General features: G+C 35.7%; 1 protein-coding gene across 5 annotated transcripts in view; it reads right to left on the bottom strand.

The window, feature by feature from the left end:
* The window catches only part of KCNQ5 (potassium voltage-gated channel subfamily Q member 5), a 551,365-nt gene that overhangs the window by 123,059 nt on the left and 404,562 nt on the right, over positions 1–23,744 (bottom strand). For all 5 annotated transcript variants that reach the window (XM_081293796.1, XM_081293795.1, XM_081293798.1 and 2 more), the window contains one exon: positions 20,117–20,243. In XM_081293796.1, coding sequence (XP_081149922.1) covers positions 20,117–20,243 — 127 coding nt within the window. The remainder of the gene's footprint in view (positions 1–20,116; positions 20,244–23,744) is intronic.

Genomic DNA, 23,744 nt, shown 5'->3' with positions numbered 1-23,744 from the left:
CCTACCTTCTCTTCATTCCCCAATAAATACAATGTTCTCCCAAACCATATCTCTTCTCACTCTCCCTTTATGTTCCAGGTAATTGAGCTATTTTTAGTGACCTTGCTATTAGCTAAAATTTGAATAATTTTAATGAAATATGTTATAAAAGTAATAGCTCTTACAAAATATCGAAACTTTTACAAATAGAAGATAGGAAGTGAATGTATTTAATCAACCAACTTAGCTATTAATGAACTTTTAGTTTACTTTGAATTTTGCTATTAAAATGATGCTGAGATGAACAGGCTTGTACATTTATTTTTATGGATTTTTTAAAAGTATAAATTCCTAGAGACTGAATTGTCGGTACATTCTGAATTGTGATAGATATTGAAATGTGATAGATATCAAAATGCCCTCAGAATGACTGTACTAATTCTCATGAACAATGTATCAGAATACTTATTTCTCTTTCTTGTTGATAATGAAAAGGAATGCTAATGCTAAAAATAGTAGTAGCTAAAATTTACTGTTTAAGGCGGGTAGACCAATGGTACAGAATAGAGGACACAGAAACCGATCCACAAAACTACAACTATCTTATATTTGATAAAGGGGCTAAAAGCATGCAATGGAGGAAGGATAGCATCTTCAACAAATGGTGTTGGGAAAACTGGAAATCCATATGCAACAAAATGAAACTGAATCCCTTTCTCTCGCCATGCACAAAAGTTAACTCAAAATGGATCAAGGAGCTTGATATCAAATCAGAGACACGGCATCTGATAGAAGAAAAAGTTGGCTATGATCTACATACTGTGGGGTCGGGCTCCAAATTCCTCAATAGGACACCCATAGCACAAGAGTTAATAACAAGAATCAACAAATGGGACTTACTCAAACTAAAAAGCTTTTTCTCAGCAAAAGAAACAATAAGAGAGGTAAATAGGGAGCCTACATCCTGGGAACAAATCTTTACTCCTCACAATTCAGATAGAGCCCTAACATCCAGAGTATACAAAGAACTCAAAAAATTAGACAATAAGATAACAAATAACCCAATCAACAAATGGGCCAAGGACCTGAACAGACACTTCTCAGAGGAGGACATACAATCAATCAACAAGTACATGAAAAAATGCTCAACATCGCTAGCAGTCAGAGAAATGCAAATCAAAACCACCCTAAGATACCATCTCACTCCAGTAAGATTGGCAGCCATTAGGAAGTCAAACAACAACAAGTGCTGGCGAGGATGTGGGGAAAAGGGTACTCTTGTTCATTGTTGGTGGGACTGCAGATTGGTGCAGCCAATTTGGAAAGCAGTATGGAGATTTCTTGGAAAGCTGGGAATTGAACCACCATTTGACCCAGCTATTCCCCTTCTCGGTCTATTCCCTAAAGACCTAAAAAGAGCATGCTACAGGGACACTGCTACATCGATGTTCATAGCAGCACAATTCACAATAGCAAGACTGTGGAACCAACCTAGATGCCCTTCAATAGATGAATGGATAAAAAAATGTGGCATTTATACACAATGGAGTATTACTCTGCATTAAAAAATGACAAAATCATAGAATTTGGAGGGAAATGGATGGCATTAGAGCAGATTATGCTAAGTGAAGCCAGCCAATCCCTAAAAAACAAATGCCAAATGTCTTCTTTGATATAAGGAGAGTAACTAAGAACAGAGTAGGGACAAAGAGCATGAGAAGAAGATTAACATTAAACAGGGATGAGAGGTGGGAGGGAAAGCGAGAGAGAAGGGAAATTGCATGGAAATGGAAGGAGACCCTCAGGGCTATACAAAATTACATACAAGAGGAAGTGAGGGGAAAGGGAAAAATAATACAAGGGGGGAGAAATGAATTACAGTAGAGGGGGTAGAGAGAGAAGAGGGGAGGGGAGGGGAGGGGGGATAGTAGAGGATAGGAAAGGCAGCAGAATACAACAGACACTAGTATGGCAATATGTAAATCAATGGAAGTGTAACTGATGTGATTCTGCAATCTGTATACGGGGTAAAAATGGGAGTTCATAACCCACTTGAATCAAAGTGTGAAATATGATATATCAAGAACTATGTAATGTTTTGAACAACCAACAATAAAAAAATTGCTGTTTAGTGTGTTTCAAGAATTTTCATGTATCACCCAGGACATTGTAAACTTTTAGTGTAATAGGTAAAACTACTCCCCTTATGCCCTTCTTTAAAAGCAGATTTCTGGATTTCATGTCATTTAGAAGTCATCTGTCTTCTCTCTAGTTCAGGCCTATGTTACTTCTTTCCTGGCCCTTTCTACAATTTCTGACCTGGTCTTTATCTTCTGTCTTTCCTTTTTAAATCATTTTGTACCCACTGACAGATTAAAATGTTAAAGTGTCACTATAATACCACTATGTAGAGAATAGATTGTTTATCTGAGAGGTTTCTCTGATTAAAAAATCCCTGAAGTTCCAATACCTAAAATCAAGTCAAATTCTGCTGCCTGTCATTCAAAGGCTCTACAAAATGCTTCTGCCCTGCCTGGAAAGCGCTTCCCTTTGCTGTCTGGCTAACTTCTATTTGCTTCTGGAACTCAACACAACTCATTGAAGAAACCTGTTTTCACATCACTGGTGCCCAAAGCTCTGAGGTACTCTCCAGCTGTAACACTTCTCACTGTTGCAGTAGTAGTCTGTTCACTTCTGGTCTCTTCTGTAGTCAACCATACGAAGTTGATAGTATGAGGAAGTGCTTATTAATTTTTTTGTACCATCACTGCCTAGATTAGTAATTATTATACTATAGATATTCAGAACATCTCAAATGGAATTATTTGTAGACTTGTTTTCTTATAGTAATAAACTAAGAACTAGATTTTTTTGCATTTTGCAGTTGAGAATCTAAGCCACAAATATGTAAAAGTTAAAAATTCTATATGTTAAAAATACCACACAGACTGAGATGCAAAAAACGAACTTGAAAAAAAATTTGCAATATATATGATAACAGATAAAGTGTTAATATAGTTACTATACGAAAAAAAGTGATAGGAAGACATGGTAGAAGAAAATTGGATAGAAGGTATAAATACAAATTTATCTCAGGAATAAGTAAAAGTGGCCAATAAATATATAGAAGGAAGTTCTTTACAGTTTCTAATTTTGAAATTTAATAAATTACCATTTTAATCTATTAAGCTAACAAAGTTTAAAATCATGTTCATATTGGCAAGGAGAACAGAAGGTTCTTTTAAGAAGATTTTCTATAATGATAAAGTGTTTTCTTTCTTTTTTGGTGTGTGTCTGAGCAACTTGGCATTATTTGCCAAAGGTATTAAATTGTGAATATCTATTATTTTGGCAATTTTAATTCTAGGAATTTATTCTATTGAAAAATTGTAGATGCCAATAAAGGTATGCATCAAAATGCTTATTACACTATTATTAATAATATAATAATTAGAACCAACCTAGATTTCTAATAAAAGTGGATTAATGGAAAGCAACATGTTTTTCCTTTTCAGAGCAAGGACTGTAGAGTTCTTCTACCTGGATTCTAACCCTGGTTCTACCTGTTATTAGCTGGACACTTGGATTAAGTTAATTGAACCTCTCTATGGCTTACTTTATCTGTAGAGTGAGGGTAATAAAAGTAACTATGTTGTTTGAGAATTGAACAAGTGCTAACATATAAATTTTAGCTGGATTATTATTACTATGACAAAACATCATGGTTTATAAGAATATTGATGATAAAATGTTTCAAATATGCCACTATGTAGAGAATTGATTATACAGCAGAATGCATAGGATGATTCCAAGTTTTTTCCTCTCAAAAGAATTATGTATTCTTATATTACATATGAGAATGAGTAGAATGAGTACTATAATTACACATTCTTTCATGTTAATGGTGATTATCTTTGGGTGGTGGGATTATGTAAAATTTAGCTTTTTTTTACACGTATGTCTTTTGTCCAAAATGATCTATAGCAAGTTCGTACTACTTTGTAATGAGAAAAGGGAGAACTATTATTTATTTAAAATGAAAAGCTATGGTTCTGGAAGGTTAGCACACTGGCCAAGGTAATTTATTTAGTCAGTTGTGGGGAAAAAGAAGGGAAATAGGACACATTTATTGAGTACCTCTGATATATGAGGCCTTGAGGGTGCTCAGTACACAGACTCTATTTCATTATTTCTCCATAATTGCCCTTCAAAAAGGCACAGAGGTTATGAGTGTGGAGTTCGTGTAAGATAGCATAGGGGTTTCTAGTTCTCTCCTTTCCTAATTGTTTGATCTTGGGTCTATTAATTTTGGTGAGTTTTGGAGTCCTCTCCTGTAAATACAGAGTAGAACCATTTTTCTCATACGGTAGTTGTGAGGCTTAAATGAGATAATACCCATAAAGTGATTAGTCTGAGTTAGTGTGCTTGGCATCATGTTAACTTTTCAATACACACACACACACACACACACACACACACAGAATTATCTATATTTATATCTGCCTCTCCCTACACTTTTATAGATCTGAAAACTGATACTAAGAAAGGTCATTAGCTAGTAAAAGGGATCAAGAATCAAACTCATAATTGTCTGATTCCAGAGTACTTGTGTTTCATTTCATGCTTCTCTTTTGGTAAATTTTACTTAAGAAAATGATCAGTTAATAGGCATGTAGGCAACAGTAAGGCTTAAATGTGAAACTCCAAGAAGTGAAGTGTTAAGAATAGGGAATGTGATTACTTACAAATGGTTGTTACTCAGATAAAAAATAGTAAAAATTTTATAATTAACACATTTTTATACTTTAGGTTGTCCCAATGGGACATCAGAATGGTCAACCTGTCTTGTCTATGTGGGACCATTTTTGCAAGAATGTACAACTTTGTATTGTCCCCTGGGTATCAAGTGGCAGATGTTGTACTACCAACAGAGCAGCAGGATAAGGAGAAATTGAAAATTTGTGGTTATTATACTTGCCTATGTATACATGATTCTAACTCTCTGAAAGAAACAGAGATGTGTATGGAAGCCTAAGGAACATTGACCCATGTGTGTGTGGTTTAGCTATCGGTTCTGCCATTGTCTAGGTTCTCCACCACTAATCTCTCAGGTTTGTTTCCATACTTTAAAATGAGATGGACTGAACAGGGAACTGGCAAGGATTCTTTCTAAATCTGAATTTCTCATTTTGGACACTGGTTGAATGATAAAGCATCAGCAAGAGTGTTTTGCAAATAATGTTTCTCAAATTAAGTGGAAAGAACATTCATTCATTCATTAGTTCATTCAAAAAAAGTTTCTGATGCATGTCTGCTATGAGCCAAGCACCAGGAGGAGGACAATGAAAAAAAAGGTTTCTGTCTTCCTGGAACTTATGTTCTAAAGGGCTAGGTGGATGTTGAACTAATATGTTAGGTAGCAACAAGGGCCCTGTAGAAATACAATGTAGAATGAAGGAAGCAAGTGGATCTGTCTAAGCTGGGATGGTCAGAGAAAGCATTTTGGGGGAGATGACATTTGAGCTGAGACCTAATGAAGTAAAGGGGTGGGTGGCTGGGACCACTTATAAAGGGAAAGTGTTCCAAGCAAAATATGCAAAGACTTTGAGGCAGAAGCACTATCTGTGTGTTTAACAGGAGGCAAGGTCAAGTGAGCTTGGGTGGAGTGAGGAAGGGGAAGAGGAGTGGGTCAGATCATGGAGATTTTGGTAATAACTTTAGATGTCCTTTTTTCTTGATTTATTTTTTTCTTTTTCTTTCTGAGACAAGTTCTCACAATTTTGTCCAAGCTGGCCTCAAATTCATGATCTTCCTGCCTCAGGCTCCAGAGTACCTGGGATTACACATGTGTGCCATCGCACTCAGTTAGATGTCCCTCTAAGTGTGATAGCAGCCATGGAAGGTTTCTGGGTTAAGTCAGAATCAGATTTGTATTTTACAAAATCATGGTGGTTCCCTTTGGGAAACAGATCAAGAAGGGGCTGGATGCTGGCGAGGGAGCCAAAAGGCCAGTTAAGAAGCCTCTGCTGTGGTCTGGGCAGAGGGTGAGATCAGCTTGACAAAAATGAGGATAAAGTGGGTAGTTGGATTTAGGACATGAAATGAAGATGAAGAGGCCGAGATTTGAGGAAGGACTGATTGTGAGATGTGAGACTAAGAAGAGAAGCTAAGGCTGACCTTGGGGTTTTGGGTCTGAACAATCGTATGAACAAAGTGCTGCTTTCCAAGATGGAGAAACACTTTGGGAGGAGAGGTAAGAAAGGACTGCTCTTCCAGGGCAAAATTCACAGTATGTTTCAGCCTTGAGATGCCTACTAGACATCTGGTAGATGTTGCCTGAGGTTGGAGTTCAGGGCAGAGGTCAGGCCTGCAATATGTTTTTTTTTTTTTTTTTTAACCACCCCACCCTCCTTTGACCCCAGTATTGGGATTGAACTCAGGAGTGCTCTACCATAGCACTGTATCCTCAGCCTCTTTTTAGTTTTTAGTTTTGACAGTGGTCTGACTAAGTTGTCCAGGCTGGCCTTGAACTTGTGATCCTCCTGCCTTAGCATCCTAGTAGCTGGAGTTACGGGTGTGTGCCACTGTGTGGGTATCCAGGCAATATATTTTTGCTTTTTAATGCCAGGACTAATCCTGTCTGGTATCAGCGATCAACTGAAACTATTGCTTCAAAGTGTGATTGCAAACATTTAATTTCAGATGTGGGTTATAGACCGGAGGATGCAAGGAAGCTGTGTTTCTGTTTTATAACACAGGAAAGAAGTGTTTGTCCCCTGAGAATCATTTTGAGTAGGAGGCAAACACATCCTCTTTAAGGCATACTACAGCATCCTGAGCAAATTACCTGGGTATAATTCCATCAGTCCTCAATAAATCAAAGGGATGAGAAGTCGTGTGTATTTTTTGATGATTTGAAACATGGTTTAAGGCAATGACAGGGTGGCTTTACATTACATTCTTTTATACAGAAAGTACAAGACAGGATTTTTTAAAAAATAACTTTTTATTCTATTTATTTATTTTTATGTGGTACTAAGGATTGAACCCAGTGCTTCACATATGCTAGGCAAGTGCTCTGGCCATAGCCCTGGCCCAAGACAGGCTTTTAGAAGCAGCAGTTTTGTACTTCAATGTCCTCCTTTAGTGTCCAGGTGTTTAACATTTTCTTTTAGCACTTATTTCCATATCTACCAAATTGCAAAACTTCAGTCAGTTTTGATTCCTAAATAGAGCCCCAGACTAGTATTTGACTACAGATCTAAAAAAAAAAAAAAAAAAAGAGTTCAGTTGCTACCAGTGAATGATCAAAGTTGAAACTTCTACTGGAAATCCCCTGACAGCCTATGATGAAATTCAATGCTTGGCTATCTTATATTAGGGGTCATAACCTGAATGTTTATACACCAGCAGGCAAACAATATCGCAAAGGGCTTAAATTTACAGAGCAAAACACAAATTCCTCACTTTCAATTCTCCCTTTTTGCACTTGCACTCAGCAGTTGAATGATGAGTGACTCTGCATCTTGGTGGCTGGCTGTGTTTAGTAGTGTTGGAATATGTCATCTTTGGGAAACCTGCTACTTATTTTCAGATGACATGCAGGTTATAATTAATCATCACCTACAACTAAAAGTTTTTGAAAAGATATCTTACAGGAGATTCTTTGATGAGACTCTATTAGAGTTTTGCAATGGAGGGGACACTTGAGCTCAAATGCGTCTAACTGAAAGACACCCAAGGATGGGAATTTATTTTAAGTATAATCTGAGGAAATTGAGAATTACCTGGTTCACCTGGCTCTCTTAATCTTTTCTAATGCACAATTTCTTATTTTCAGAAATAAGAAATGGATACCATTAGGCACACGACTAATCCTCAGGGATAAACGCTGGGGTGTGAAAATGGACTTTTCCTTCTGTGAAGAATGAAAAGATAGTGCTTTAAAGAAGTTAATTTGAGTAAATACAAGTTGCAGATAAATACCTGGCATTCATCATAATTTTGAAAAACCTACTTGCTGCCATTTGACAATAGATAGGTTATATCTACCTACTTTTAGTGAGATTATTAACCAAATAGATTTTATTTAATTACCCATTAATGTTCCATCTTTATTTATAAAATCCTTGCTAAGATTTTCCATCTTTGACACGAAAGGACAGTTTTTAGAACTTTCTAATTTCATAATTGCTTTCATGTGCTACTGTTTACGAACCCTACAAGGGTATTACTGTTCTTATTTGAGCTTCAAAGGAAAGAAACAGTGTCTCAGAGAGTCTTTACAAGATAATGCAGAAAATTGCTTCAAGAGACAGTGTTAGAATTCCTGGTAGCCAACCCCTGAAGCAATAGCTCAAACTGAAATACACTATCATTAAGAAATCCTAAAGCTACCAGGAAAAATCCTCCTTTGCATACTTTTTTTTCATTATCAATTCCTTTCTTACCATTGTGAGCTTTTTGAATAAGACACGCTCTGTTTAAAGGAGAACAAAAAACAAGGTTTATTGGAAACATGTGATAATAAACCTAGGAATCCTTTATAAAGAAGCTGGAGATGGCCTAACAGAGTTCAGTACCACTCAGGAGCTGGACATTTTCCCAATAACTAAATATGGAAAAGTAGCAGGAAAACGTAATTCAAAAAGAGTTTCAGATGTGCACATTTTAACATTATGATCAGTAAATACTCCAGAAAACCACAGAAACTTGATAAGAAGTAGATTCTCAAATCACAAATGGCAAATGTCCTAAGGATTAGCTACAGTACTTTGATCTCCAAATTCCAAGAGCAGATTTGGAGTCTGCGGTAGGGGCTAAAATCAAATATTTAAAGCATTTTGCAAAAGACAGAAGTGAAATAAAAATGACAAAAAGGCAGCATAGGAGGAGAGCCTCCTGAAAGAGCCTGAATTTACAAGCTTGCCAAATAAGCACTTTATTTAAAAAAATTACATTCACATGAGCAAATTAGAGAATTGAAGCAATTAGATTAGAAAAAGTTGCCTGACAACTCCTGCTGACTGAGGGGAAGGTGCTGTTTTTTGCTTTGCACTGCTCGGATAGCTGCCACAAGCTATTCCTTCACTGGCTCATGCTGACTGTCCTTTCCACATTGTGCTTGTGGGGCTTGCTATAGTGGGTGGGGGGAGAGGTTCTTCAAGTGAATGTCTAGTAGCCAACCATTTTCTAACATTCTAATTCATCCACTACACATTCATGTGGTAGAAACTGCTAGAACCTGAGTATACAATAGTAAAGTGTTTGGAGAAGATATGAAAGGTGTGCACAAGAGAGATGCTCTCTATTTACACAGGGGTAAAAAGGTCAGGTGGCAGAGAAGACACCACAATGTGCAACCACAATCATGGGTTATGACAAGAGTTATGACAGGAGAAATGCCAAGAACACATTGCAAGGGCAGTTATCCTAGTCAAGGCCAGGGAAGTCCTTCTAGAAGAAATGTGGGTCAAGCTCTAATTAACAATCAGTCTTAAAAACAAAGCTTAAAAAATCCTCTAAATACCCCAATATCCTTTAGTTACAATACCCAACATTCCTTAAATAATAATAATAATTGAAGTCCTGGGGATTGAATCCAGGGGCACTCTACCACTGAGCCACATTCCCAGCCCTGTTAAATGTTTATTTTGATATAGGGTCTCCCTAAGTTGCCCAGGCTCTCCTCAAACTTGCCATTGTCCTGCCTCAGTCTCCTGAGTAGCTAGAGTTGCAGGCATATGCCACCATGCCTAGTTTCTTTTTCTTTTACTACATATTGGGTTCCTTCTACAGCTACAGGGAGATCTTCTTCCTTGTGTTCTGTTATGTAGACATAACTTGGTTTATTCAGTTATAATTAACATTTACTGTAAATGGATGGAGCTATTGGGAAGTGGGATTCCTGAGTGGAAGAGTAAGTACTTGTGTAGTTTTAGCAGGAAAGAGCATATGTCTGTCTATTTCCACACATTCCCACTAAAACTGTGTGGTCAAAACTGCAGATTTTTGTCAGTCTTATCTATAGATAAGAAAAGTTATCTGAATTTCTTTAAGAGTGAGACTGAGTATGTTTAGGAGGCATGCAAGTATTTCTTTGGTGTGTGTGTGTATATTCTCTGTTCGTTTCCACTTCTCATCTTTTACTTTGTACTGAGTTGTTGGATTCTCTTGATCTTTAAAACTCTTTCATTCTTAAGGTGATTAGTTCTTTGTCTGCGGTAGGAGTTGAGAATATTTTTCCACGTTGTTCTTTTGACATTGCTTGTTTTGTTTTGCTTATCAGGCAGTATTTTTTTTTATTTGATAGCCTAATTTATCAGTGTTTCCTTTGGTATTTTTAGTTATAGTTAAAAGGGGTGTCTGGTTCTAAGTTTACACAGAGTTTACTTATTTCTGCTTTACCATATTTTTGACTTTATTTGATTTGCATCTTTGATTTTTTTTGGGAATTTATCTTATAATATGATAAGATAGATAGGTATCTAACATTACCACTTTCCAAGTAAATGATCAGTTTTTCCAATATTTCTATAACCAGAATGAAGATGAAGTTGAAATTTATAAATTTGACCTAATAGGGCTATTATTAATTTTTGAAGGAAAAAGACTTTTGTGTTGATTATTATGAAAGATCCACCGACAAATATCAAAGAAAATTTTGGAGGAAAAGTAGACTTTTAGACATAAGACTAGGGGATTCTTAATTTTAAAAGAATAGGAGAATTTCTTAGATGTGTTTGAGAAGAACAAATGACCTCTTTTTTATGTTCTCCTTTTTAAAAATTATTTTTATTCTAATTTGTTATATATGACAGCAGAATGCATTATAATTCATATTTACATACAGAGCACAATCTTTCATATCTCTGGTTATACACAAATTAGAGTCATACCACTCATGTCTTCATACATGTACTTAGGATAATGATGTCCATCTCATTCCACTGTCTTTCCTACCCCCATACTGCCTCCCATCCCCTCCCTCCCCTGACCTCTTTTTTGAACATATAAGAACTATGAATATTGGGCCCAACTCTCCATAAAGCACCTTTGGGCCTTGGTGGCGATTTTATACATGTTACTCTGTTGGTCCAGCTTAGAGGCTCTAACAAATGTGATTATGTGGATCCTTTATCAGGCAAGCATAATTAGTATTGGTCTCAGGAAAGTTTGCTTGAGTAAGAACTTTCTACAAAAGTAGAGTCAGATTTAAGCAATGGTCCTTCAGGAATTTGTACAATATTGGCTTTTTTTAAAATTAATTGGTCTCTCAACAATTAATCTACATAAACATTGACTTTACATTTATTTATCAGAGCATGAAGAAGTGCTTCTTTTTTTAAACTATTTTTTAAGTTGTAGATGGATACAAGACCTTTATTTATTTATTTTTATGTTGTACTGAGGATCAAACTTAGTGCCTCACACGTGCAAGGCTAGTGCTCTGCCACTGAGCACAATCCTAGCCCAAGAGCTGCTTCTTCTATATTTTTGTTTGTATCTTGACCTGAATGGTGAAATATTTATTTCATCAATTTTTGCTTATTAAAATAATTTTCATAGAAAAACAGAAAAAGCATCACAAACATACTTTTCTATGAAAATAAACAATGTCATTGAAGGACTGGAGGTGCAGTTCAGTGACAAGCATGCCTGAGGCCCTGGGTTCGATCCCCAGCACTGTAAAAAATGTCATTTAAATCATCATAGATATAATTTACTACCATCAAATATTCTAAGCCTATGTTTAAAAAGGATTGGCCACATTCTAGAAAACAGTTTGGCTGTATTTGATAAAGTTAAACAAACACTTACCATGTCACTCACTTCCCAATATCTATCCTAGATAAATAAAAACTTATGTTTATACAAAATCCTCTACATGAGGGGAGCGAATGTAACTCATTGTTAGAGCACTTGCCTAGTGTATATGAGACCCTGGGTTCAATTCCCAGTACTGCAACAAACAAAACAAACTGTACATGAATACTCAGAGCAGCTTTATTTGTAATAGGCCAAAATCTAGAAACAAACCAAATGACCTTTATCAGGTAAGAGGATAAATGGATAAACAATTGTGTTATATCCATATCATGGAAAAATATCCAGCAATAAAAAGAAATGAACTGTTGAAGCATATGACAATTTTGAATGGACCTCAAGAGTATCATGCTGAGAGAAAAAGACAATTTCAAAAGATGTAATCATACTTCTGTATGATTACATTTACATGACATTAAAAAATAACAAAATTATAGTGTTGGAAAATAGAGGTTCTTAGGGGTTAAGACTTGGGGGAGGGAGTGACTCAAAAAGATAACATTAGGGATAGCTTCCAAAGTTTCTTTAGGACAATGGAATAGTTCTGTATCTTGATTGTGGTGGTAGGTAAATGAATCTGTACACGTGATAAAATTTCATAGGTGAGGAAAATCAAGAGTCCTTTACCAATTCTGGCCAGTGGAATTAGGATAACCTCTTTCATGGCTTTGAATATTTTCTAGAAAATGCTGAAAATCTGGACACTAAAAAGAAAGCTACACTCAATGTAACACTAATCTGTTAATAAATTCATTTTTTCCTGCTCCCTCATTATTCTTCCATGTGTAGATTAAACGGATTACACTGTAATTAAATTTGACTCTAACGAGAGGCAATGCTTCAGAGCAGTGAGCTCTGGGAGGCCAGCCTTCTATTCCTAGCTTCATTGCTGCTTATAGCTGAGGACAAAGCACCCACTTCATGGTGCCTCAATTTTTCCATCTATAGAGTGAGATAAACAATGTCTCAGAGGGGCATAGTTCTGCTTTATGAGCTCCATTTTCTAATTGAACTCCAAATTCCTTTATAGAAAGGTACTCTTTGAAGAATTAAGATGTATTTATATTGTTGTTGTGACTCTTAATAGAAATGAAGCTTTAAAATCTAATTTTAAAAGCCTCCTACTGCACAGTACATTATCCACATTCTTAAATACTGCAATCAGCTGTGCACTGTGATGTTTATTAAAGAAAAAAAAACATCGCAAAGACATATTATAGAACATTTTCAAAGCCTCATGCCGCAGTTTAACTGTAGGACTTTCACTGAAGTTAATGGGACTCATACAGGCAAATTCCAAGCACCACTTTGAAAATTTACCCCATAGTGACAGTTTAATGCTTCTTATTGATCATAAGTTTTCAGACAACATCTCAAGGCAAAAAGGGACAATTTCTCAAAGGAAATAAATAATCTTTAATGAAATAAATCTGTATTGCAATCATTATAACTAATAAGAGTCTGGAACAGTCTTTTGGTAAGAAGGTCTCAGGAATTGCTTTCTGGTGATAGCTACCAATGGGGCTATAAAAAAGTTTCCATCACATTATAATTCTAGTAGCTCATAGGAAATAACACATTTTATTTTTAAATTTGAAAAATTCATGTTTCTAAGGAAGGAAATACAGACACATGGAAAATTCAGAATTATTATTCCCTTATAACTTATGTTTCTATTCCTCAGAATGGGTAATGCATTTCATGTTACTTATAGGAAGTACAAGTAGGCATGCTTTTTGTTGCCTAATTAATGTCCTTGTTTTTAACCTACATATTCATTTATATTGGGCTTGACAGCAACCTCCTGGAGATTTGCCTGGTGACCTGACCCTAGAAGCTGCCTTGCATCTTGGTGGACATGGCCCTCAGGGCAGTACCTCAACCTGTCTCCTCTATCTCCTCTTAACATTCTCCCCACTTCTCACTGAGCTCCAGCTGCAATACCTTATGTCTCCTCCTTGTACAAGCCAAGCTTGTCAGGTCTCAAGAATTTGGGCAATTATTCTTCCTTGTCCTGGAAATATATGTGCCTAACTATTTTCACAGCTGGCTGCCTTTTAAGACTTGAGGTTAAATGAGTGTCCACTTCATAGAAAGACTTTGTTGGATCACCTAATCAAAGGTCGCCTTTACTCACGGTTTCATTCCCAGCATCCGGAACCATGTGTGTACAGAGTAGAAATTGTATAAATGTTTTTTTCTTTTTTTTTTGATGACTGTGTTCAAAACCTGGGAGTTATCTTTTGCTCCTTTGTCTTATGCAATTAGTCATAATATTCTACAACATTTACCATCACTATTTCAGCCTCTATCACTTTTCCTCTGTATCACCATAATTAGCATTCTCCTCTCTGATTTTGCCTTTCTTTAAGGGCACAGGAAACTAGACTCTTACAGACTCTTACAACTAGACTCTTACATGGGGACCATGTTTTGTTTGTTTTTGTATTCTTTGCACCATGATTGTGTTTGGCACATAAGTACTCTGTGAATGAATTTTCTTATATAACATGTGATAGTATAAAATATTAGTAAAATATATCATAGTTTATAGAAGGAGCGGGAAATAATCTTTGGTTATTAATTTTCCTCTAAGAAGACTCTCTGTATGGTCAAAACATATCAGTTAATAAAACTACCTTATAAGTTCAAGTTTGTGTATATGGTCAACAATGTCTTAAATTACCAATAGTCCATTAGTGTTAAGAAATATCTGAAGGCATTTCTGGGAGTAACATTACTTATCCTTGAACATGTCTTCAATTTGAAAATACCAAGGTAACTTCATGATAACATTGCTCAAGAGCATATGTAATTTCATGTAGGACATATAAGTCTATTTACTCCCCAATTTCTCATTCAGGTTAGAAAGCAATAATAAGTAATTTGACATAGTGGCTATCAATAAGGTTGATATTGCTATTAATGTTATTTTGTTAAATCTGTTTTCTTACTCAAAGATCTTAAATCACATAAAAGTACCATGTTCTTTATTTATCAGTTGGTGATAATGAACAAGTTTAATTAAATTTAATTTTAAATTTCTAACAAGCAATAAGGACAATTTATTTTTCATAACTGGGCTGGTTAAATTTTCTAGAATGGAATCATGAAAAAGAAATCCTAATACTTCTGCCATCTACCTTTCTAACTTTGGGAAAGTTTCTTAAGCCCTACCTTACTTCCTTATCTATAAAATGGGATATTATGGTACTTACATAGTGTTAAATAAGATAATATTGATACAGTAGTTAGAGCAGTAAATAGCATATAGTAGTTCTCAGTAAACAGCAGTTTTATTGTCCTCATGTGGTCCGGTCTATCATCTGACTGGAGAATATAGTTTTTACTAAAGGTAAAAAGTGATTTGAGAATGTAGAAAATGGTGCAGTTCAAGAGCAGGTTTCTCAGAACAGAAGATGGAGAAGGCAGAGAAGTGGAAATACAATGTCTTGAATCTTTAGTTTATAAGCCAATGGCAATTCTGAGAGTCTCTGATATAACTTTTGAACACATTATCAGCTAAACTCTCCTTTTAATAAAATGAAATCACCACAAGGGAATATTACTTAGCTATAAAGAAGAACAAAATTATGTTATTTGCTGGTAAATGGATGGAACTGGATACTATCATGCTAAATGAAATAAGCCAATTCCAAAAGACCAAAGGCTGAATGTTCTCTCTGATATGTGGATGCTAATACACAAAAAGGTGGAGGGGGGAGGAAAGAATAAAAGTTCATTGAATTAGACAAAGGGGAATAAATAGAAGGAAGGGAGGGTGAATGGGAATAGTAAAGCCAGTAGAATTAATCAGACGTAAATTTCCTATATTCATATATGAATACACAACCAGTATAACTCCACATCATGTACAACCACAAGAATGGAAAGCTAAACTGAGTGTGGTGGTGCACACCTGTAATCCCAGCAGCTTGGGAGGCTGAGACAGGAGGATCACAAGTTCAAAGCCAGCCTTCACAAAAAGCGAGGTGCTAAGCAACTCAGTGAGATCCTGTCTCTAACTAAAATACAAAAATAGTGTTGGGGATGTGGCTCCGTGGTCGAGTGCCTCTGAGTTCAATCACTGGTAACCTCCCCCACCCAAAGAAAGAGTGGAAAGCTATACACCATGTATGTATAATATATCAAGATACATTCTTTTGTGTGTTCTAACTAAAAAGAACAAATAAGAAAGAAAAAAAATGAAATCATAGATTTACTAGTATAGCCTGTAATGTGGTTGACCTCAACAAAATCTTTATTTATTTATTTATTTTTAGTCAACTTAGAAACTGGCTACATTTTCTATTAAAAAAATACACTTGTTGGTACTTTCTGAGGAACCGTTATCTCAAGCTGAAGATATCTTTGCTCAGTTCACTAGGGAGATATCATGCTGTGGTTTGCCTACTTTATCCTCTTGTGGAAATACTACACTGAAGGGAAACTTAAAATAGCAGTAAGAAATCAGCTTACATTTAGTATCAAATACTGATCCAAGATTAATAACAGGCTGGTATTTTCTGCTTCACTGAGACACACTGCAAGACTGAAAAAATATGGCCCTGTTATATCTGTCTTCAGAAGGAGTCACCATGGAGTCCCAAAAAAGCCACTGTTAGAAGTAATTTGTTGGCTTTCTGACGTCTCAGGCTCATTACTGTGATCTAAATATCAGCCTTTGGTATTATTTTTCTGGGTAGGTCATTAATGAAAAAAATGGAAAAAAACAATGACTATGAAATCAGTTTTTGAAATAATTTGTACATTCTAGATACTGATGTTATGGGGTGAATGACTTGTGTTTGAATGTAGAAAAAATCATATAACACCCAGCCCAGGTAAGTGAAGCACAGTTCAGGCAGTCATTACAAAATATATTTGACTCTCTAAATTAGTAATGCAGTGATCATTGCCTGCAGATGTAGAAATGTTATTATGAAGAATATTAGAGGGGTTATATAAATTGAATTCATGTAGAAGGAAAAAAATTTATATTCTAGATAAGCTTTTACTAATTTTCAATTCAAACCAAGTAGCAATAATTCAATATAGTAATGAAAGAAAATTCCTAATTAAAAAGAATCAAACAGACTTTTCCCTTAGGCCAAAGGTATTTAAAATGTTTCCCCAAAACAAGTATATGATGATTTTATGATTTTTAAAAAGTCAATGAATTTTATAAATACATTCTTGGCTTGGCTTGAGTTTAGGGTTGAGGAGGGTGGGCAGTTCAGAAGGGGTCCTCTATTGTGGGGAGGCATAACACTGGCATACTTTACAGAAAGCACTTCCCACATTGAACGCATAACATCCAGCCTACCACAGTCTTTCTGTGTTCTTTTCTTGAATCCTCAAGAATTCTAAAAATATTTGGGTGTGTATTTTGCATGTTCAGAGTAATCAAATCTTACAAATAGATGAAATCTTAAGAAGTTTTAGCTACATTTCCAAACTCCCACTCAGAACAGCTATTATAGACAGATGAGAGAGAGAGATGTGCTATTCCTTTTTTTTTAAATTTTGCTAGTATAAATTTGGCCGAACAAGGGAACTATAGGGCTCACTTTACCATTTTTACCAGTTTATCAAGCATTTTTATGGACCAACTAAATAAGCCTAGAAAGGGCCTCAATGGTCATCTAGTCTAATCTCCTATCTTCAAACAGGTGACATTTGATGTGTCTGTTTGGAAAAAGGCATGGTTATTCCAACTGTAAGTGCATATCTGGTCTTTGTTTTAATGATAATTCATTATTTACCCTTGAAATTTTCTTTCAAAGCAATTAATTTATTTGATATAAAATATCCAATGGAAGAAAAGGCCTGGAGACTTAATAAAATTGCAATTATGCCCAAACAATGTCATACTAGATTTGTGAGGTCACTATTGATAGGTGTAAAAGCAAGTAAGATTACAGATAACATTTTTAGAACAAGACCTGCAGGATCTGAGGCATGAAGAGAAAGATTAAAGGATGACGATGTTCTTATATTCCCATCCCTGAAAACAGCTATCAAAAGGCTGCAGGCATCTGGGAAAGAACTTTCTTTTTAGCTTGTAGGCCAGAAACACATTGGCATTGCCTCTGGAATTGGAACAAAATCAATTTTAATTGGTTTTAAAATCTGGAATGGAACATTCCTGCAGTCATCCATGAACTGACCTTATCCTGTAGAAGTTGAATGAATCTTGGCTAACCATCTGCCTTGTGAATTGTTTTGTTTGGGCCAGAGAGTACTTGCTGTGCGGTAGTTTTACATCAAGTTGCAGTCCTTCATAATGTTGCTTGAGTGGAGAATTTGAAAGAGAAAAAGTCTCCTGGGAGAAAAATCAAATGCCTTCACCAATATGTCTTGGAGCTGGATGGACCCACAAGGCTGGAAATTACCACCTGCTTTCCTCCTACCTCAGCACAGTGACTTCCAAAATCAAGGGCAGCTTTTGCTTGCAGATGAGAGATAGCTGAGCAAATAGACTGCATTCATGAAGGCCAAATATTGTATTTTTAAGATTGATTTTACTTAGAATTTCACTATATTCACTATTTAAAATCCAAATTTTCATAAATACGGTTGCATTCTTGTAAAGTGTGCCTACTGTAAAGTAAGTGTGGAATAAAGGTTTATTTCTAATAGTGCTCATGAGTGAGGTGTCAGTCTCCTTCTTGAATCCACTCTGTCCCCACCACAGGGAGCACAAGTAAAGGAGGAAGCTAAGATGATGACTCACCCTCTCTAAAACAAAGTGGAAAACCTATTGTGGATGAATAAGATAGTCTATACTACCTTGTAAATTAAAACTCCACATTCTCAGCTTGGAAATAGTTGAAGTAAGTAAGCCTCACAGGAACTTCTAGCATTTGAGTTTGAATGACTGACTAAGCGCAAGAGATAAAAGAGCAAGAAAATCAAATTTAGCTGTCTAATAATAATAATAATAGATTTAATATAGAGAGTTTTCAATTTTGTGATGTTTTTATATCTGGATTATCTTCCTGGGAGATGCAAGACATTAACTCCAGAGTGTGTCTTCATAGAGAAGTAAAATTTCTAGTCAGAACCCAGTAGAATGGAGTTCCTCTGAATGACAGTAGCAAGGGATATGCAGAGATCTGCTGTTTATTTGGGAATTGTGGAATGGGGTGAACCAGACACTTAAGCCAAAAGTCATCAAAACAAAAAGTAAACCATACTTGTAATCTTTCTTAAAGTATACTAATTGATAAGCATTATTAGAAAAAAATACAATAGTATCTATTCCAGCCTATCAAGAGCATAACCTGTTGTCCCTATTTTAGACATGAAATAGTTTTTTTTGTCTTTCTACATTTTTTTGTTTGTGCATTATGGTTGTACATAATGATGCAATTTATTGTTACATATTTATATATGCACAAAATACAACAATATATTTTGGCCAATATTGCTCCTCAGTGCTTTCCCTCCTCCCTCACCATCTCCCTCTCTATCCCTTTTTTCTACTGTACTGATCTCTCTTTGATTTCCATGAGATATACCCATCCCCATCTTTCTTTTCCTTTTTCCTTTGTAGCTCCCACCTATGAGAGAAGACATTCAACCCTTGACCTTCTGAGTTTGGCTTATTTCAATTAACATAATGGTCTCAAGTCACATCCATTCTTATAAATGACATAATTCCCTTTTACTTTATACCTGAATAAAACTCTGAATTTTTAAAAATACTTACTGAAGTTAATGCTTGTCTAATATAAGGAAACACTACCTTGAATACAAGTTATTAATATAACTTATTTGATATGAATGTGTGTTCTAGAGTAAGATAACTTGGCTTCAATCCCAGTTCGACCACTCACTACCTGTAAGACTTTCTGTACCTTACCATGCCTCTTTTTGCCTCTGTTTCTTCATTGGTAAAATGTGGATATAAAAATATCTAGCCTGGTGCAGTGGCACATGCCTGTAATCCCAGCAGATCTGGAGGCTGAGAAAGGAGGATTGCGAGTTCAAAGCCAGCCTCAGCAAAAAAGTGAGGTGCTAAGCTACTCAGTGAGACCCTGTCTCTAAATAAAATACAAAATAGGGCTGGCTCAGTGGCTCAGTGGTTCAATGCCCCTGAGTTCAATCCCAGTACCAAAAAAAAAAAAAAAAAAGAATCTATTGTACGGTGTGGTGATGTGTATTAAATGAATTAACACTTAAAACACTAGTATCTGGTTTGTGCGAAGTACTCCACAGGTATAAATATTTCGTATTAAACAAATGTTACAATACAGGAGACAAGCATGCAGATCATAAATCCAGGCTCTGGGACTTTCATATTCACCTATAACACAGAAGGGCTTTCGGGCAAACCTCAGTCTTCCTTGCCATCCTCTATACCGACAACAGCAACCTGCCGACCAGATTCGAATGATGAACTCCAAGCCAAAGACGACAATCATCACGAACTCCTAAAATATCAGATAAGACACGTCAGAGAGAAGCACCATGGAGCAAACCACAATAGGAATCTCTGTGACTATTTCTGGACATATCCTCCATATCCATCAACTAAACATGAAGAACATTGAATCCTCATATTGTCTGCATTTACTATCATGGGAAACTATTCCTTTTCAAGTCACAAACACTGAACATTTAAGAATCAGTTTCAACACTAAACATGCATGCCAAATAATGTTTCTGTCTCCTCTGTAATATATAGTGTAGCTGATGTTAGCTATTTAGTAACATGAAATAGCTGAATTGAAGAGTAGACCCTAAAATATAATTGCAAGTTCTACTGAAAACAAAGCTTCCTTTTGTGCAAGGAATGACACCATCCTTAAGCTTTTGAGAGTTGTTCTCAGAGAACAAGAAGTAAATATTTAGGAGTAACTGAGCTCTTTTGTTACAGTGTCAAAATCTCCTTATAAAACTGATTTTTCTAAAGCATCACCGTGTGTGGCACGTATATCCATTGCCAGAAATGAGACCCTGAATCCTCTGAGTCTGAAGCTTGTTAATTATTATGCTGCCCTTTGGCAACAGCTGCCTGAAAAACAACACCTGAGCCAGCAAAATGACTTTGAGATTATTTAGGAAGAGTTGTGAGTTAACCCTCGGGAAAGGCCAGCTAAAGTGGCTCATTAAACAGTCAGTCATAGAAGAAAAAAACTGAACGGAATTTGAAAAAGGAAAGTATCTCTGGAGCAAACTTAGCAGAGTCACTTGTTCCTATAGGGAGGGGTAATGAATTTATTAAAATTGTTTTTTTTAAAAATAATTACCTTTCTAGTTTTTAAACAAGATTGACTCAGCATTTACAATGTAGACATCATTTGTTAATTGATTTTTATTACAATGGCTTAATTTTAAAAGTGGTACATACTCTTTACTGAAACTTCCAAACATCACAGACATACAGAGCATTATATGAAGACTGCAATCCACTCCTCACTCTCTCATCCCATTCCCAAGACAAAAACTGTTACCAAATTTATAAAAATGGCATTTTTTTGTTGCAAGTTTCAGGCAAATGTCTGTTTCTTTAGTTAGAGCATGTGATGATGTGCTGCACTTTGGCAACATCTAGTAGAGACACCATTCTATCCTTCTGTTATCTTGTACTAAGTATTCTGCAAATATTTCTCATGATGGGAAATAAATATTCCATATCATCACTCCTTACTCACAGTGGCTTAGAACTTCTCACAGGATAAATATCTGAAGACAACTTTATGCACAGATCACCAAAACTCTGGTCAATATATTTACTGATTGAAGAACTGAGAGGTATTTTTTTATTAATTCATTTTTGAAAACTTTTTTACACAAATGGAGCACAACTTTTCATTTCTCTGATTGTACATGATGTAGAGTCACACCATTTGTGCAATAATACCCATACATAGGGGTAATAATGTCCATCTCATTCCACCATTCCCCCTCTACATCCCTGCCCCCCTGCTCAATCCAAACTTCCTCCATCCGCCCCATCACCCCCTTATGGATCAGCATCCACTTATCAGAGAAAACATTCAGCCTTTGGTTTTTGTTTTTGTTTTGAAAGCATATCTGTGTAATTGAGTCTATTTGTTTAATAAGGTTTCAAAAGGTGTCTGATCATCTGTTTTCATCCAGCACATCTTTCCACATATAGAAACCATGCTAAGGCCTAAAATGCCCACTTAGCTGTACTTTGGTCCAATGTAAGTTTAATGGAAGGTCCATTTTTTCCCTTATCCCTGCCCTTGACTCCTACACATGCCAGGAAGTTTGGTACCCTGGTTGTGAGACATCATATTGTGAAGGAGACACAAGAAAACCTGAAATGTCACCTGAGCCCCCTGTAGTACCATGTAATGATTTTTATTTTCCACAGAAACAGATGGCACCAATAGATGTATAACCATTGTTCTCAAGGAAAGTATGCCAAGGTCTCTGTGTTATTTCTATGGTGCAGTAAGGTAGGATAAATTTAATTTGCAAATTATTTTCTTGGGGCCCATTATTCAAAAATATTGCTTGTTGCTGTCTATTTATTCATATTTGGTGGGTTCTTTCTACCTGTGCATAAACGTGAAGTTCTCTATGGTATATTTATATATAAGTGCATGGCATGATTTTTAAAGAATCATTCTGCATTGTCCCCTTACCCATCCCTCTACTAGTAGTTTCTCTCCATCTCCTTCTTCTACGCTACTGATCTTTCCTTTTTATTATCCTATCCTTTCCTCCCTGTTTTCTTTATTTTACTCTAGCTTCCACATATGAGAGAAAACATTTGGCTTTTGCATTTCTGAGTTTTGGTTATTTCAGTTTTGTTGCTGCTTTTTTTTTTTGGTTTTGTTTTTAAAAGAGATCAGAGAAAAAATGGCAACATTCTTTTTTTTTTTTTCCACCTCAGGAAGCAAAACCTAGTAGAGTTGAAAGGAGAAATATAGAAATCCACAGTTATATTTGGGGATTTCATCACTTCCCCTTCTCAGAACTGCTGGAATAGGACTAGTAGTAAGAAAATAAGCAAGCTTATATAATATTTGAATAAAATAATAACTTATAGGATCTAATTGGCAGATATGGAATATTCCACCCAACAACAGCAGAATACAGATTTTTTTCATTCTTTGTCACTGTTCTAAAGAATAGGTACCGAGATAGATCAAATTCTAGGTCATAAACAAATTCCAAAGAGTTTGAAAAAATGAAATCATACAGACTGTGTTCAAAACACAGTGAAATCAAACTTAAAATCAACAATGAAAGGACAAATCTCTAAACATGTGGAAAGTAAACCACACATTTCTTAGTAATTTATTAGTCAAAGGGAAGTCTTAAAGGAAATCACAAAATGCATAGAAGAGGAAGAAAATGAAAATACAGCATACCAAAATATAAGGGATGCAGTTAAAGCAGTGCTGAAAAAGAAATTTTTAGCACTAACTATTTGTATTAGAAATAAGAAGAGGTCTAGCCATGTACAGTGTATTTGGCTGTAATCTTAGTTACTTGCAGGAGAATTGTGTTTGAGGTCAGCATGGGCAACACAGCAAGACCCTAACTTTAAGAAAAAAAAAAGAAAGAAAGAAAAGAAAGAAAGAAAGAAAGAAAGAAAGAAGGACTCAAACGAACAATCTAGAATCCTAGCTCAAGAAATTAGAAACACAGAATAAAAGAAAGCAGAAAGAAGGACATGATGCAGATAAATCATGAATTGATGAAATAAGAAAATAAGCAAAAAGAAGATTCCTGACACCAAAAGTTTTGGTTCTGTGAATTTCAAATTGGTAAAATTCTCACAAGCTGACAAAAATCACCAATATTGGAAAAGTAACAGAGGATCTCACTGTAGATAATACAGCTCTCAAAAATAATATACTATGAATAAATTTAGCTAAATAAATATCACAAATCTGAAGACATTGACCAAATCCATGAAACTCAATAAAGAAGAAACAAATAATGTGAAT

This window comes from Spermophilus citellus (genome assembly GCF_964194105.1).
Source record: "Spermophilus citellus genome assembly, chromosome: 5".
Lineage (NCBI taxonomy): Eukaryota > Metazoa > Chordata > Mammalia > Rodentia > Sciuridae > Spermophilus > Spermophilus citellus.
Note: the sequence above shows the minus strand (reverse complement) of the source record. Positions and strands in the feature narration are given on the sequence as shown.